A 16418-nucleotide genomic window follows, 5' to 3' on the forward strand; every position below is an offset into this window, starting at 1 on the left:
CGCTGCAAAAGTGCAACTAAATCAAAAAATTAAATGTGGGCTCTTAAACATCAGATCTTTATCAACGAAAGCTGGATTGGTAAATGATTTAATATCAGGTAATAAGATTAATTTATTTTGTCTCACTGAAACCTGGCTGAGACATGAAGAATATGTCAGTCTAAATGAATCTACTCCACCTGGTCATATTAATACTCACATTCCTCGAGGTACTGGCCGAGGAGGTGGAGTTGCGGCCATATTTGACTCAAACCTCTTGATCAATCCTAAGCCTAAACTAAACTATAACTCTTTTGAAAGCCTTGTTCTTACGCTCTCAAACCCAACATGGAAAACAATAAAGCCAGTTTTATTTGTTACTGTGTACCGCCCTCCTGGTCCGTATTCTGAATTTCTATCTGAATTCTCAGAATTTTTATCAAATTTAGTCCTTAAAACAGATAAAGTAATTATTGTAGGTGACTTTAATATTCATGTGGATGTTGATAGTGACAGCCTTAATAATGCATTTATCTCAATATTAGATTCAATTGGGTTCAGTCAGAATGTACATGAACCAACTCACTGTTTAAACCACACTCTGGACCTTGTTCTGGAATATGGTGTTGAAATTGAAAGTTTATCAGTGTGTCCACATAATCCTCTTTTATCAGACCATTTTTTAATAACTTTTGAAGTCCTGTTACTGGACTACAAGCCAGTAGGCAAAATATCCTACGCTCGATGTTTATCTGAAAGTGCTGTGACTAAATTTAAGGAAGTGATTCCATCAGCAATTAATTCAATACCAGGACTCAATATCAATATAACAGAGGACTCCAATGCTAACTTTAGTCCCTCCCAAATTAATCATCTTGTTGATAGCGCTGCAGCCTCACTGCGAATAACACTCGACTCTGTCGCTCCTCTAAAGAAGAAGATCATAAAACAGAAAAAGAAAGCTCCATGGCTTAATTTACAAATCCGCAAACTAAAACAAAAGTCGAGAAATCTTGAAAGTAAATGGCGTTCCACTAAATTGGAAGAATCTCGTTTAGTCTGGTTAGATCATCTTAAAACGTATAAGAAGGCTCTCCGTAATGCCAGAGCAGCTTATTACTCTTCCTTAATAGAAGAAAATAAGAACAACCCCAGGTTTCTTTTCAGCACTGTAGCCAGGCTGACAGAGAGCCACAGCTCTACAGAGCCTTCTGTTCCTATATCTCTCAGTAGTGACGACTTTATGAGTTTCTTTAACGATAAAATTATAATTATTAGAGACAAAATGAATCTCCTCCTGACCTCAATTGGTAATGACTTAACTTCAACTGTTGGAATTTTAAAAACATCTGTAACTCCTGAAATATATCTAGACTGTTTTACTCCAATCAACCTTAACCAACTAACTTCAACAATCTCATCGTCTAAACCATCAACCTGTCTTTTGGACCCGATTCCAACTAAGCTGTTTAAAGAAGTTTTACCCTTAATTAACACTTCGTTATTAAATATGATCAACCTGTCTCTATTATCTGGCTACGTACCAAAATCCTTTAAAGTAGCTGTAATAAAACCACTTCTTAAAAAGCCTAGTCTTGATCCAGAGGTTTTAGCCAACTATAGGCCGATATCTAACCTTCCCTTTCTCGCTAAAATCCTTGAGAAAGCAGTCGCAAAACAGTTGTGTGACTTTTTACATAATAATAGTTTATTTGAGGTTTTTCAATCTGGATTTAGAGTTCATCATAGCACAGAGACGGCACTGGTGAAAGTTACCAATGACCTTCTTTTGGCATCAGACAAAGGACTTGTCTCTGTTCTTGTCTTGTTAGACCTCAGTGCTGCTTTCGACACTGTTGATCATTCTACTACAGAGACTGGAACATTGTGTTGTGGCATAAAAGGAACCGCACTAAGCTGGTTCAAGTCCTATTTATCTGAACGATCTCAATTTGTATGTGTTAACGATAAATCCTCCATGGCAGCCAAAGTCAGTCTTGGAGTTCCGCAGGGTTCTGTACTTGGACCGATTCTATTCACCTTATATATGCTTCCTTTGGGCAATATTATAAGGAACCACTCTATAAACTTTCATTGTTATGCGGATGATACCCAATTATATCTATCAATTAAACCAGACGAAACCAATCAATTGGCTAAACTTCAAGCATGCCTTAAGGACATAAAAACTTGGATGTCTAGCAACTTTTTGATGTTAAACACAGACAAAACTGAAGTTATTATATTTGGCCCTAAACGCCTCCGAAACGCATTTTCTAATGACATAGAAGCTCTGGATGGCATTAACTTGGCCTCCAGCACCACTGTAAGGAATCTTGGCGTCATCTTTGATCAAGATCTGTCGTTTAACTCCCACATAAAACAAATCTCAAGGACTGCCTTCTTTCATCTACGTAACATTGCAAAAATAAGACACATCCTGTCTCAAAATGATGCAGAAAAACTAGTCCATGCATTTGTTACTTCAAGGCTGGATTACTGCAACTCATTGTTATCAGGTTGTCCCAAAAAGTCGCTTAAGACTCTTCAGTTGATCCAAAATGCAGCGGCACGTGTATTGACTAGAAGAAGGAAACAGGATCATATTACTCCTGTCTTAGCTGCTCTGCACTGGTTCCCGGTAAAATACAGAATAGAATTCAAAATCCTTCTCCTGACTTACAAATCAATTAATGGTCAGGCTCCAGCATATCTTAAAGATCTCATAGTACCTTATAAACCAACTAGAGCATTACGCTCCCAGACTGCAGGGTTACTTGTGGTTCCTAGAGTCTCTAAGAGTACAATGGGAGCCAGAGCCTTCAGCTATCAAGCTCCTCTCCAGTGGAACCAGCTTCCAGTTTGTGTTCGGGAGGCAGACACCCTCTCCACATTTAAGAGTAGGCTAAAGACTTTCCTTTTTGATAAAGCTTATAGTTAGGGCTGGCTCAGGTTTGCCCTGGATCAGCCCCTAGTTATGCTGCTATAGGCTTAGACTGCCGGGGGACACCTCCCTGCTCTCTTCCTTCTCTCCCTCTCTCTTCTTCTCCCTCTCTATCTGTATGCATTTATGTAAATGTATGTTACTAACTCACCATCCGGGGTATCATCCCCGGAGTGTCTGTCTCTTATGTGGCAGGTTGCCACTGATAAAGTTTACGTCAGGATCATGAATCGTGACAGCGCCTGCTGACCTGGTCCTGCTGGACACCGGGAAGCCTTATTGACATTTTCCTGGATTCATCCAAACTTTCTATTTCTTTTTTTTTCCAACACAACATAATTTCTGTCAAATGTTGTATTTGTACTATGTTGTTTATCCTGTACACATGACATCTATTGCACGTCTGTCCATCCTGGGAGGGGGATCCCTCCTCAGTTGCTCTCCCTGAGGTCTCTTCCATTTTTTCCCCTTTAATTTTGGGGTTTCTTTTAGGAAGTTTTTCCTTGTGCGATGCGAGGGTCTAAGGACAGAAGATGTCGTAACCTGTACAGTCTGTAAAGCACACTGAGACAAATGTATAATTTGTGATATTGGGCTATACAAATAAATTTGATTTGATTTGATTTGATTTGATTTGTATGTACCTTGAAATTCAGTTTGTTTGTTTTTCTAATGGGAAAATATTCTTTTGGGAATCATATTTATTTTACACTAAATATGGAATGAATTTAAAGCCAGCACATAGTTAGCATAGCTTAGCATACAGTGGAAGCATTGGGAAACAGCTAGTGTGAAGTAAATTACTCCTGATTGTATTAATCCACACTTGAAAGACTATCATATATATTTGTCTACCTCAATCAATATGTATTTCTGCACTATGAATATATTTCTGCACTATGAATATATTTCTGCACTATGAATGTATTTCTGCATTATTATGTATTTTCTGCACTGAATGTATTACAAACATAATAGGGACACTTCCCCTTTAAGAGAACAGGTCAACGGAGGAGCATGATGGCGCCAACGGGGACCAATGAGGAGAAGGTTAACGCCTTCACCATGTATTTAGCCATATGTTTTACGAGCCTTTGTACACACTTGAGCGGAGCCGTCAGACAGCAACCTGGGGGTTTCTTAGCCATTCAGTCTGTGGAAACGGCGATGCGAATTGTGTCCTCAGCTGAGAATATTTTCTGTGTTTAACTTATCACGTTAATAAATATATCGATTTAACTAGAAGACTTCTGTTTTGATTCGACATTCAAGCTCCGAGTTCTTCAACTTTTTCCTCCATTACTAGCCTGGCTCTGTCCAAATAACAACATCCACCTACCATCACAGTTACCGCTCCACTGATTGTCAGGGAACCTCATGTATACAACGAGGCTCCAGAAAGTCACTGTACGCATCTCCCCATAAAACCATGACTAAACGTTTTTATACTTCTGTTTGTTTCCGGATTAAAAAACAAGAAGTGTGTGTGACAATATGTTAAGTAAATACTACATCACCTCTATCCTGGCCACCCTGCACTTGCTTTCAGTTCACTACCATATTCATTTAAGGATCCTCCTGTTTGTTTTCAAAGCCCCCTACATATCCGACCTCCTTAGCCCACACTCCACCCTGTATAGTGCTCTGTTCTTCCGACCCCAGCCTCCTAGTCCTCCCATGATAAAACTTCAATCACGGAGGCGATGGCGCTTTTGTGGTCATGGCCACTACACTTTGGAACAGTCTGCCACCTTCTCTTAGATAGGTCCCTTGCCTTAGTTCATTTAAAACACAACTCAAACCCTACCTTTATTCTTTAGCATTTGTGTACGCCTGAATTTTGCCCTTTATTAAATTTATTAAATCACTCTCAAAGAGCTCGAGATACACCGCTCAAGCCGTGGTTTGTGAGTGAGAAGAGCGGCGATGTTATCCTCGCACACTGTGATTGTGTGGCTGGAATAAGCGAAGCATGTTCTCACATTGGTGCTTTGCTTTTCGCAAGTGAAGTAGTCTCAAGAATAAGCCAAACAAAAACATGCACAGAAGAAGAGAGCAAATGGCTGCCATCACATGTAAAGAAAGTGCCTTATTTACCAGTCAGCGATATGGAGAAGTAAGGTCTTACAGTGTTCGGGTATATCATAAGCACAAATGTTTAACGTAAACATTGAAAACATAGCTTTAGCATGAGCTCTTACCAGATATAAAGTGGACGCCACACACACGGGTGAATTGTGCTTTTTCTTCTGACATGCACACGATCTATACAGGACTTTGGTCTACTTTTGTTATTTCTAAATGTACTGATCTTGATTTGGAAAAAGAAATGCAAGCCCAGGGTTGTGTATGTTTTTGAGTGTATTAGAGGTGTTCAGTATCTGTACAGACATCGTTTACACTAAATCTTGAACTGAAACTGAATCACTACTGTCACTTAGTGCATTTAAACAGTGATGCTTTCACTTAATGTTGTACATACTAAAGTTTATTTGAAAAGTGATGTGTTCACTTACAGTAGTACTTACTGAAGTATATTTGAACAGCACACTTTTAGTTGTACGTACTGAAGTGCATTGAAGGGCGTTCGTGTCATTTAGCAACTCAGGGTTAAGTGCCTTGCTCAGGGGCACAATGGAACTCACAACTTTCCAGTGTTCTCTTTGGAAGCCTGACCACGAGGGCACCACCACCATCACATAGCATAAATTAAAGTATATCTGTTGTGTACCGGTTCTGAAAACAAATATCCCTCTGGGACAATAAATCTAAATAAAAAAATCTAAATATATATGAAGTTCAGTTTACTTGTTACAAGGAGTGCTACTGAGTCAGTGAAAGTATTGGTATAATATTTTCTGTGGTTCTGTAAAAGTAACCCTGATGACTTGGGCTTGAGACCTAAAATATTTACCAAAAGGTCAAGTGGAAGTGGGCATTTATGAGGCTGGGGGGTCTAAGGAAAGATGCTATTGAGTTGTATGAGATATATAAGACTTTTAGGACTTGAAAAATACTAGCCAGGATAGTTTGGCCTTCTTTTTGTCTCTTGTGAGTCCCCCAATTTTATGGAATTTGGAATCACAGTATAAACATCACATTACATTATAAGACTAACTGCTATGCTGTCCTTTTGCAAATTACTGTGAAACTTACTTTTCTGTCAAGTGTTTTGTGAAAATGAATTTCATAGTTTTTATACAGAATGTTTACAGGACAAACATGCAAAGAACTGTGTTCACACCTGCTTTCTTTCTGGACTTGGAGTTATTGTTGTTCATCATTATCTTCTTGGCCTTTTTAATACGTTGGTATCTCAGTGCATCAATCCTCTCAGACCCCGAAAGGGGACTCGGCACACCTCGACGTTTTCTGGATAAAGAGCAGAGAGAGGGAGAAAAGGGTAACTCCAGGCCAAACATAGTCAGTGGACTGTGTTTCTGCACTACGGAGTGCAACAGAACCAGAAACCCACACAATCAATAAACAGCACTGCTCGTGCTAAGCAAGAAGTGCAGCACATTGTCAAAGGATCAATATGAGACACCGAAAGAGCTGTACTCTAAAATACAGCATATAGTTTGAAGAATAATGTAATTAATTCTACTTTTACCAAAACCTTGCACATCATCTGGATTTACTCTTTGGTTAATGATGATTATGTTTCACAAAATGTATTACTAAATCCAGATGGTATATTAAATTGTGCATCTTGAAATTTCATCGCCCTTCAAGGACATCTAAAATAGTTTTTCTCAAATTGATCCAAACAATCTTCACCAAAAGGAAAACAGAATGTTACACGATCCCTGAAACCATCTATTCACCTCATGGTGCAGATGAAACATTTAAAAAGACTTGCACTGTTGGTTTCAGAGGAATATTCTCCAATGTTTCAATTGATGACATGTTTGCAGATTGATTGAATAAAAAATAAAAAGAATATATCCCACTCTGAAAATAACAGATGCAAATGTTTCCTTGGTGTTCCTCAGCTGCTCATGACTGTACAGACCTCCCTCCCATCCATGGAGGCACTTATGACTTGGCAGCCCACAGACTTCTGCCACAGACAAACACACACTTGATTCTCTCAAGGCACAGAAAACAATTAGCATTACAGAGCGGACATCTTCCCACCGTGGCTGCAGAGAGAAACCGAAGGTTGTTAGTAGAGGGGGAGAATCACAGCTGAGCAACAAAGCATCATCAATATGTATTCATAGACATGGGTACTGTCTACAATGGGCTTCACCATGCTGACAGGGGGAGAGATGGCGGGAGGGGAAAATGACTACTCAGGAACAGTCACATAATGAAAAATAAGCCAAAGAAAAGCGAAGCACTAGGACAACAAATGTAACAATAATTTATCCATATAGTTGTTTCTTTTTTTGAAACGGAGGAACAATATTTAGCGATGGCATGCATGGCAGTTTGCACATGAAACACGACTTTAAAGGGGAATACATTCAAAAGCACTGGGCAGTTCATTCACACATAAGGGGATTCTCAAGCCCCCTGTGTGTCCACCCTCTGCAAGCCCTTGGTAAAATATTTGTTCCTTATGGTAAAAATAAATGTGTAAGCTGTTTTGGCTGGACACTTGCTCCACATGGTAGTGAAAACAGTTCTGCAGTCCAAACTTACAACGGCAATTGTATACTTACAGTAGATGGTTTGATTCGTGCTCTATACAGATGCTTTGTACATGGGATTAAGGCCATGTGTCCACTAGGAATTTAGTTATTCGGGCTAGGGATGCTTGCAGGAAGTGCTGGTCATGGCTCCTGCTGTTGCTCTGTTTCTGTTTCTGTTTAAAACCTGCTAATACCTGGTACGGTTTTGACAAAGGCTGGGGTATTTTTAACTTCTTAAAACTGCTGCGCTGAGAACTTAACACATGCTAAGCTTTCATCACTGCCAGGAACATGCAGCAGCATTTCTGCTCATATTGTTAATGCAAAATGCAAAAAAACAGCTGTGAATGGCTCCCAGTGGACACACAGTTTAAGTTGACATCACGCCAAAATATTTTCAATTGGTGTCATATAATACAAGCATCTGTAAAATATTAATGGCACGATGTGTCACGCTTGAGGAGAATGCTAAGAGTTATTTGGAAAGTGATCATATGATAATAAAGAATGTCTATGTGGATGTCAACATAGACTACCCTTTAATAAATACACAGAATTTGTAATAATCTATACAGTACAGAAAGACACAAGACACCAACATTAATTGGTGATCATACCGGCTGAGAACAGCATTATGAAAAGCATCACCTGGATGTAGCTCTAGATCTATGACTATTCATGTGGCCATGTTATGGACTTCGCTATTAGTTATTTTTCTAAAAGGAAGTAATAAGTGGTACAGCGGCCTTCATTAATAGCATTATTCTTTGGTGGCTTGATAGTGAGTTGGAGGACTAGGATGTTGAGAAGACTGCTCGCAGAGCATCAAAACGCTCAACCAAAGGTGCCTGTGTCCGGCCTACTGTATGTATCACACATGGTTCTCTCACAGTTGATAATAAAGATAGAGACATCTTGAAAAACATGTCGGCCTCATTGTAGTCCTTGATAATCTCCTCAGCAATCAGTGTGGTTTTGTAGTGGTGAGGGAGCCTGCTAAGAGAGCTATTCTAGAACTGCACCCTGAGCAGCATTAGCATATAAGAAATTGGACAGGATCGAGCAGCAATTGATTCCTTCCTGAGGAAGATGGCCGAATGGGAGAGATGGCTTATCACTGGGCTAAAGAAAGTAAAAGGGAATGAGGTACTGACTTCTTGGCATTTGTAATTCCTTTGTTTGATTGTCCATTCATTTGGTAGCAAAAGCCATTGCCACGAGATGAGCAGGGCATTACGTTTTTTTCTAGCATTGTGAAAAAGGGGGATATATAACCCAAACCTTAAACTTGGCAAGTTGAGCCCGGATGATAGTGGAGCAAAAAGAGGTAGGTCTCATCCATGATCATATCTTGCAATGATTGTGACAATTATGTTTGCTGAAGAATTATTTTTTTGTTTCACATTCATTTTAAGGGAACTGAGGTAAACGACTAATTGTCCCCCTCAATTATGGTATACTAACATACTACAAGTGCCTTGCTCTGTCTCAGGGTGCCAAGGCAGTTGCTCATTAGGGTAAATCAATATTGAAGTCAGTAGAGCAGGGGTCTTCAATGTTTTTCAGGTCAAGGACCCCCAAACTGGTGTAGCGTGTAGCAGGGACCCCCTACTGTATATATTGTATAGAAGAGGCTTGAAGAGTTCTGTGCGATGGGGGGGAGGGGGGGGGGGGGGGGGGGGGCACTCATTTAACTTTTTAAACAGATGTCAAACCCATAACATATAGGACACACCTTAAGGATTATCTATATGACATTCAACATTAATATAGCAGCAAAAATAATTTGCTGTGTAAAGATGACGTGGATCATTGTACTACTGAGCAGAGAATGAAGTCATCCACCCTCTGTGTGTGTTGTAATCCAGGCTTCTCTGCGTTTTGTTTACGTAGCTGGGCCGGATATGAATCCCTTTGTGTGGTCCTGACCAACGGCGTTGTCGCGGAAACGTAACACCCACCTTCCGGTTCCCTCTCAGGTTAATACTGTTAGCTCTGTCAGCACCGTTGCCATTGTTTGTACTGTTGGCGCTGCTAGCACTATTAAGTATGAGCCCCCGCCATGGGTAGAAAATCCCTTTACTCATAGATATGCTTTGAATTATGTGTAGAGCACCAAGATGCAGAAAACAAAAGCTTGTAACCATTCAATTGGAGTCTAGCCCAGTTTGGCCAGGGATGGATGTGCGCTGTAGCTTTTGTACCAAATACTATAGTGAAATATATTATATAAAAATGGGTGACCTTTGCTGAACTCATTTCCAGAATATCCAACTAAGTAAGAAATAAATAATTGAATAAATATTGTAATTGGTCTGAGGCTGATTAGAGTGCTATTTTCTTACTTATGTGTAGACCTGAGGTACATTTATCTGTGAACGCGGTCAGTTAGCAAACCACTCAAGCATGAAATCATGTTGGTGATACATGTCTGACCTCATCTATTCGCTAAAGATGTCATATGCATATCACAATGCATAATGTACTGAAGACTGCAGAACTTAAAATGCATAGCCACTTTAAGAAAAAGGAAAAAGGAAATAACTGAAATGAACTATATGTGTTGACTGAGGTAAGGAACAAATCAAACAAAGACTCAAAGTCTGGTATTCCCCTTTAAAGGACGAGGTGATCAAAAAAGTCCCACCTGCTAACCCCCCCCTTTCAGACATGGATCCAACCCTTACCTATTGCTGTGTAGAGGACCTGGTCACAACAACGCTGCCCAGATAGCTGAGATCAATCAAAAACAAAGCAGGTAAGACTCCAGGAGCCATCAAGAACCACCATACTGCCCCTACTTCATAATGATGGAGACATTGCAGTACATGGAAAGCGGACAGGCCCTGTGACACACTTTGCCCAACAACCTTTCCTTGGTAGTCAGACCTGGGGGTGTCCTGGCAGCAATTAATGGAGTTGGGGAGAGGAGGGTTACAGAAAGGGAAGGGGAGGTAAGGTAGAAACACATCTGAGAGGTTGAGAGGTTGAGAGGTTGGGAGGTAAGGGATAATTGGTCATACAGTCAGGTTACTAAGGCTGAGGATGGGCCGCAGGGCCTGCCAAGATGAACTCTTCTTAAAGCAACCCTCTGCATGATAAAGGCATCTTCAAAGGCTTGGAGCTAGACTTAACAATGGATGTTTTTTTTGTCTGGGGAATCAATTGGATGAATACATGGGATTCCTCCTGTTAGGTGAAAGCAGGGTAACGCATGATACAGATGGAAAAACAGAGATCCTGTGGTGATGTCTGCATATTCCCAGGCTTTTAGGGGCTTATACCAAAACAATTACACAGTGCACTGGCAATATTATATTTTATCCGGACTGTAGCCCCAAAAGGTCTGAAATGTAATCTGTGAAGCAAGTGCTTTTTCTTGCCAATTCAACAAATAAGTCATGTCCCAGTACATCATTTTTGGTTTTAGTGGGAAATGGAATGTATTTTTCATGTTAATTATATTTGAACAATGCTTCACAGATTCAATGGATGAATACCTCTAACTTGATGTCTGACATGAAAAGCAGCATTTACCAAATTGAAATTAAACTAAACTTCCAGAGCTGAATCATCACAATAAAATGGATTCCCTTCAACCATACAGTTTTCATTTTTCACATTAAAGTATTAAGAAAAAAAAGAACAACATCTGAAGCAACTTAATAACTATAAAACTAATTTGCCACAGAGATGATTTAAACAATGGATGGATATTAGACAGCACTTCAGTAACTAAAATGTCAGAGAAACTTTACACATTAAAGCATTATGGGTTGGGGCAGATGACTCAAATTGTATCCCTCTCTGCATGCCTAATGCACCTACCCTGAAGCTGACAACTGGGGTGGAGAGTGCTCAGATGGAAGGATCCCCTCCTCAGTCCTCCTTTGAGATGGCATCTGCCCAAATATGTTGCTGCTTTCCATGGGGGGTGATGGGGACTGGGAAGCTGGGTAGCTGGTTGCAGAAGTGGCAAAGGCCATGTGGGAACGGTAGCTGGGACTTGCTCTCCTGCTACCCTGACCTTGGGCAGGTGAGGAGGAGGGGGAAGATCTCCTTGAGAAGCTGGCTGTGGAAGGAGGGAGGAGGGTAATCTCAGACATCTCTGGGGGTATGTGAGGTTGGACAATGCTGGGACGTGGCCTGGGACGTACTACAATCTCTGGGGAGCCTTCATGAGAACTAAGAGGGCTTTGGGTGAGGGGTGAGAGTCGAGAGGGCTGGAGAACCACCTGGTGCATGCCAGAATCCATCCTACGAGCCTGTCTGGGACTGAAACGAGGGGCAGTTTCAAACCATCGAGTGTCAAGGCTACTGAATGTGCTCGGGACAATATGGGTCATTGGATCGGTGTAAGGCAAAACCGGCCCACCCATACCGTGGCTTTTGTGTCTTAGATGCCCAAAACGTGCCTCTTGCATAGCTAAATGCTTGGCTGGGGAGCCATGAGGCTTGGCCTTGCTGGGAGACCTGCTTGAGCGGCTCTTTGGGGCCTCCAGTGGCATGACAGCTGGGTAAGTGGGCATTGGAAGGGAGGGCTGGAAAGCACTTAGGGGAAGAACATGAGGTGGAGGAGGATAAGGGGAGTCGTGACGGAGATGCAATGGGTGATGCGACGGAAAAATGAACTGGGGCCCCTCCAGACTTGCAAAGGTGAAATCCAGTCCCTGCCAAAGCTCGGGTGAACGAGAGGAAGAGGTGAGTGTCAGAGGAAGTGGGAAACCAGGGACAGCATATTGTGGGAAATCACCCTCCCCCATTTCTTCAGGAATCATGGGATGACCAAAAGGACCTTCAGCAAGATATGGGGGGGAGGACATGACAGAGCTGAGAGGGCTAGTATCAGGCATGTAAAAAGGAGGTGGGGGGTCATGATCCCCAGGGGGGCCTAGATAACCATAGAAAGCTCTGTGGTGGAGAGAACCTCGGATCTGCCCCGTGGCCTGGAGCCGACTGCTCTCCATGATGGTCATACCTTCGAAGGGCCTCTGGAAACGAGGGCTGTAGGCTGGAGGTTGCAGGTAGGATTCCTGACTGGAGATGGGGGAAATCTGGTGAGGCCGAAGGGGGGCCATAACTGGGGGCAGAGGCCTGGGATCATCATTGTCCTCGTCTGACTGCCGGAATTCAGGATAGAGGTCTGATTCTTCCACAAAGGGGAACCCTTCAATTCGCCGGGGCTTAACAGACATTTCTGCATCAGTGGGATCTATGACAAAGCGTCCATCTGGGCCTCGGCTAATAAGTTCAATGGGTGTTGCTTCAGCTTCATGCTTGGAGATGCTGTATTTCTTGCTTGTTATTGCTCGTTTGGTCTTCTTATATAAAGATAATTCCTCCTTTTTCCCCGGACTTGCAGGTGGCTTCTTCCCCCCATGCTGGTCATGACTATCTTCAGATGATTCTGACGGAGTTGCCTTTGAACGAATGCTCTCTGGGCTCACCTTTCCTGAAAATGACCTACAGAAAAGAATACAGAATTTAATCTTTAAATATTCAAAAGGCCAGTACTCTGTACAGTACACATTCAGCTAAAATAAAACTAAAATGACAACACACCTTACACAAGAAGATGAGATAAAAGAAATCACAGGTGTGATTAAAAACATCAATGACGGATGCACTCCATATACAGTATTATAACTTCTACCTTAAAAAAACTTGTGTTTGATTTTGAGTCATTAGTAAACAAATATATCCTGCAAAATATGTTTCCTGCTAATTCTTTTAAGAATAAAGAGATGTCATAACTAAATAACCTGGGTTCTCATTATGTGCCATTTGCAACATTTTCATAAATTGATACAAATATCACAAACCTCCCATGTCTTGAATATGGAGTTACCACTGGGAAATTGGAAAGAATAATGACTGATTTTTCCTTGATAGTAAATATTATGGATGTGTGTGTATTTGCTGCTACATCATCTAAACCTTTCATTCAACAGTATTTTACAAGCATGCGAATGGGACACTTCAACAAAATTATATTCTCATACAATTTATAACTGCATTTTCAATTACATTTCGAGTGAAACGTATTTTCTCCCAGAATAAGATTAAGTCAGTTAAACACTTCATTAGATGTTCTCAATATGATATTTAGAGCATATTTATGATTGAAGGATTGCCTCCACACGGCTCTCAACATGTCGACAGCTGAGTTTGCGGCTAGAAGCTAACAGTGCTAACAGCGCTAATATTGCAAACAAAGTCAACAGAGCTAACAGCCTTAACCTGTGAGGTGGGAGTTACGCTTTTGCAATGACGGTCAGGACGGAGTTGTCAGTAGTAACCACCATTAGCTAGCCAGGGGGCACACACGCGCCGCGTAATTAGGCTGTCTGGACACATAGGTCTACTTCAAATGATACACTAAATGGACCAGTTGAATCTCTAACATACAGTTTATTCATTTCATGAATTTCCATTACAAAAAAAACAATGAGAACAACAAACTGTTGCACACGCCTTTCACTCTAGCTATCTGAGGGGTACAATATTTGCACAGTGATAAACTTTCAATTGTTTTGGCTCTGTATTCCAGCACATTTGATTTGAAATTAAATAATCAAGAACTGACTTTCAGCTTTAATGCCCCTGAAAAGGTAGTTTCAAATCGGAAGTATTTCTGGAAAACATTAAATATCCTTGACTTGTTAAAAAAATCTTTCAGTATTATTTATTGAGAATTTAATACTCAACATTTCAAAGTAGTGAGAAGAGTACAAAGAAAAATGAAATATCATATCCTTTGAGTGAAACTGTTTAGCCTTTGGAAGAAAATATTGTTCATGTAGGAACCCATAACTCACAGTCAGAAGCTGATAGCGAATCATGGCAAAATGAGCTCCTGGAGACATCTACTGTATCAGGCGGTTTTGAGTAGTTTGCCAAGTGTTAAAGTGCCAAATATTTCTGTCTGTCTGTGGACAGTCTATCGTTTTTGTTATGGTTGCGTTTTGTGTGTGTATACATTTCAGTTGTTACTTTCACATAAATCACACATTATGACATATGCGTGGGATGTAAGTCGTACTTTTCTCCGCCCGATAGTGGTATGTGTGTAATATGTTCGGACTTTCTAGTGGCTGATTGGTTGACACTGCACGATGTTGACAATCTGCTGAAAATAGTAAGCCTAATGCCATGCTCATTTCATGAACCTAAAGACATAAGATTATTGTCTACCGACCAACATCGCCAGCGTTGCCTGGTAAATATCGGCTGCACAGAGCGGCACAGACCTTCTGAGAGCGGGGGATGAATCTGGGAGTCAACATTGAGAGAAACGGCTTGCTAGACCACAACCAAAATGTATCCATGACAATGTCAAAAGTGGAAAGAGCTGGCCTTTGCACTAGATTTGAACAACACTGTGGTATTGCAGACAGGTGTAACCGTCAGGTGAAGAACGAGAGGCTCCAAGAGGAGAGGATCCATGTCTTCGATCAAGGCCTCTCCTTCTACTCTTCTGAAGAGTGAGCATATTACCAATCATAGCTTGGACATATACTGACTTTGTACCAAAATCTGTCAAAACCAGGTCAAAGGTCAGTCTATTCATGAAAGTAGATGGCCCAAAACTGCCGTTTTTCTGTAGCCAGCTTTGAGGTTGAGATTTCTGGGTGTCATCAAAGACTTGAAGTTCAGGCAATGAAATATATTCCTTATATTTGAGAATATTACCAGGACAGAATACACTTTAAAGTATGTGAAATGAAAGTATGTTACCATGTAGTAAGATCTTTTTGTCAAGGACTATATCATGTCTTCTTATAGAAAAGAGTAAATGAAAACCATGATTTGTTTTGAAGCCACAATTACTTTATTTAGTGGGAATTTAAACATAAAGCCAATCCTCATAGGAATCATTAAAGCTTCATTTCTTATAGTGATGATATAAATGAAAAAACACTGTTACATATGATGGATATTCCAGCTTTGTTTCCAGGGTGCAATGGCTACTGCCCTTTCTGATAATAATACAGAAATATTAAGTAGCTTGTACAGTTATAATAATGTTACAGAAACACATACATCACAACTATGATGGTCTTAATAATATGCTGCCTTTTACTTTGCTCACATAAAAGACCACTCATACAATAATACAATTGTCATCAATTATTTTAATTGTTAATTTGTTGTTGATTTGACCATCATTTCTATTGGTTACAATACTATTGCAATCCGAAACTCATCTAGCTTAAACATCAGGGTAAAAAGCTTCTGACCACTTTTACTTGTTAAACCATGTAACATAGGTTATAAAGTTGGATCTGATTATGCTTTTGAGTTTCCTGTTCCTTAAAATAATTGGGGCTATAACCAAAAGGAATAGTGGCCAAACAGATATAATGCAGGCTACTGTATACTCAGAATGTTCCCTTCATGTGCTCAGTGCACATTACAGTAAGAAAAACTGCTGATGCTTTTCAAACTGGTTGTATCATGACAAAAATAAAAATAATTACTACCTCATTAAACGGCAACTGAATAAATACTCAGTGATTGCTACTGATTCTGTCAAAATATAGGTCTTTCAACTGTACTAGATCATCATACAAGTCAATAGAATACTGACTAATTTAAGCTTACACATATTGTCATGAGCAGTAGTTGGCACTGATGTTGTAATCTTTACAAGCTAAAAATGAAAATTGACAAACATTTTCATTTAACGGAATAAGGAAGATTGACAGACAAAAGAGAAAATGTGACTGTGACAGCATCTGGGGTGAGAGAGGAATGTGGGTGAAGTCTTTCAGCTCAAACCATATAAATGGCCACAATGCATAAGCAGAGTGCTATGAACAATGCAGGATTATGAATAGGAATAGTTTGACATT

The 16418-nt window shown here is 40.4% G+C and overlaps 1 protein-coding gene across 1 annotated transcript in view; it reads right to left on the reverse strand.

The window, feature by feature from the left end:
• Positions 1-16418, reverse strand: part of LOC115018901 (protein turtle homolog B-like) — a 121496-nt gene that overhangs the window by 8825 nt on the left and 96253 nt on the right. The window contains exons 18-19 of the mRNA XM_029448157.1: positions 11392-13026; positions 6168-6295 (exon numbers count right to left, since the gene is read on the reverse strand). Of these exons, the coding sequence (XP_029304017.1) occupies positions 6168-6295; positions 11392-13026 (1763 nt within the window). The remainder of the gene's footprint in view (positions 1-6167; positions 6296-11391; positions 13027-16418) is intronic.

This window comes from Cottoperca gobio, chromosome 14 (genome assembly GCF_900634415.1).
Source record: "Cottoperca gobio chromosome 14, fCotGob3.1, whole genome shotgun sequence".
NCBI lineage: Eukaryota > Metazoa > Chordata > Actinopteri > Perciformes > Bovichtidae > Cottoperca > Cottoperca gobio.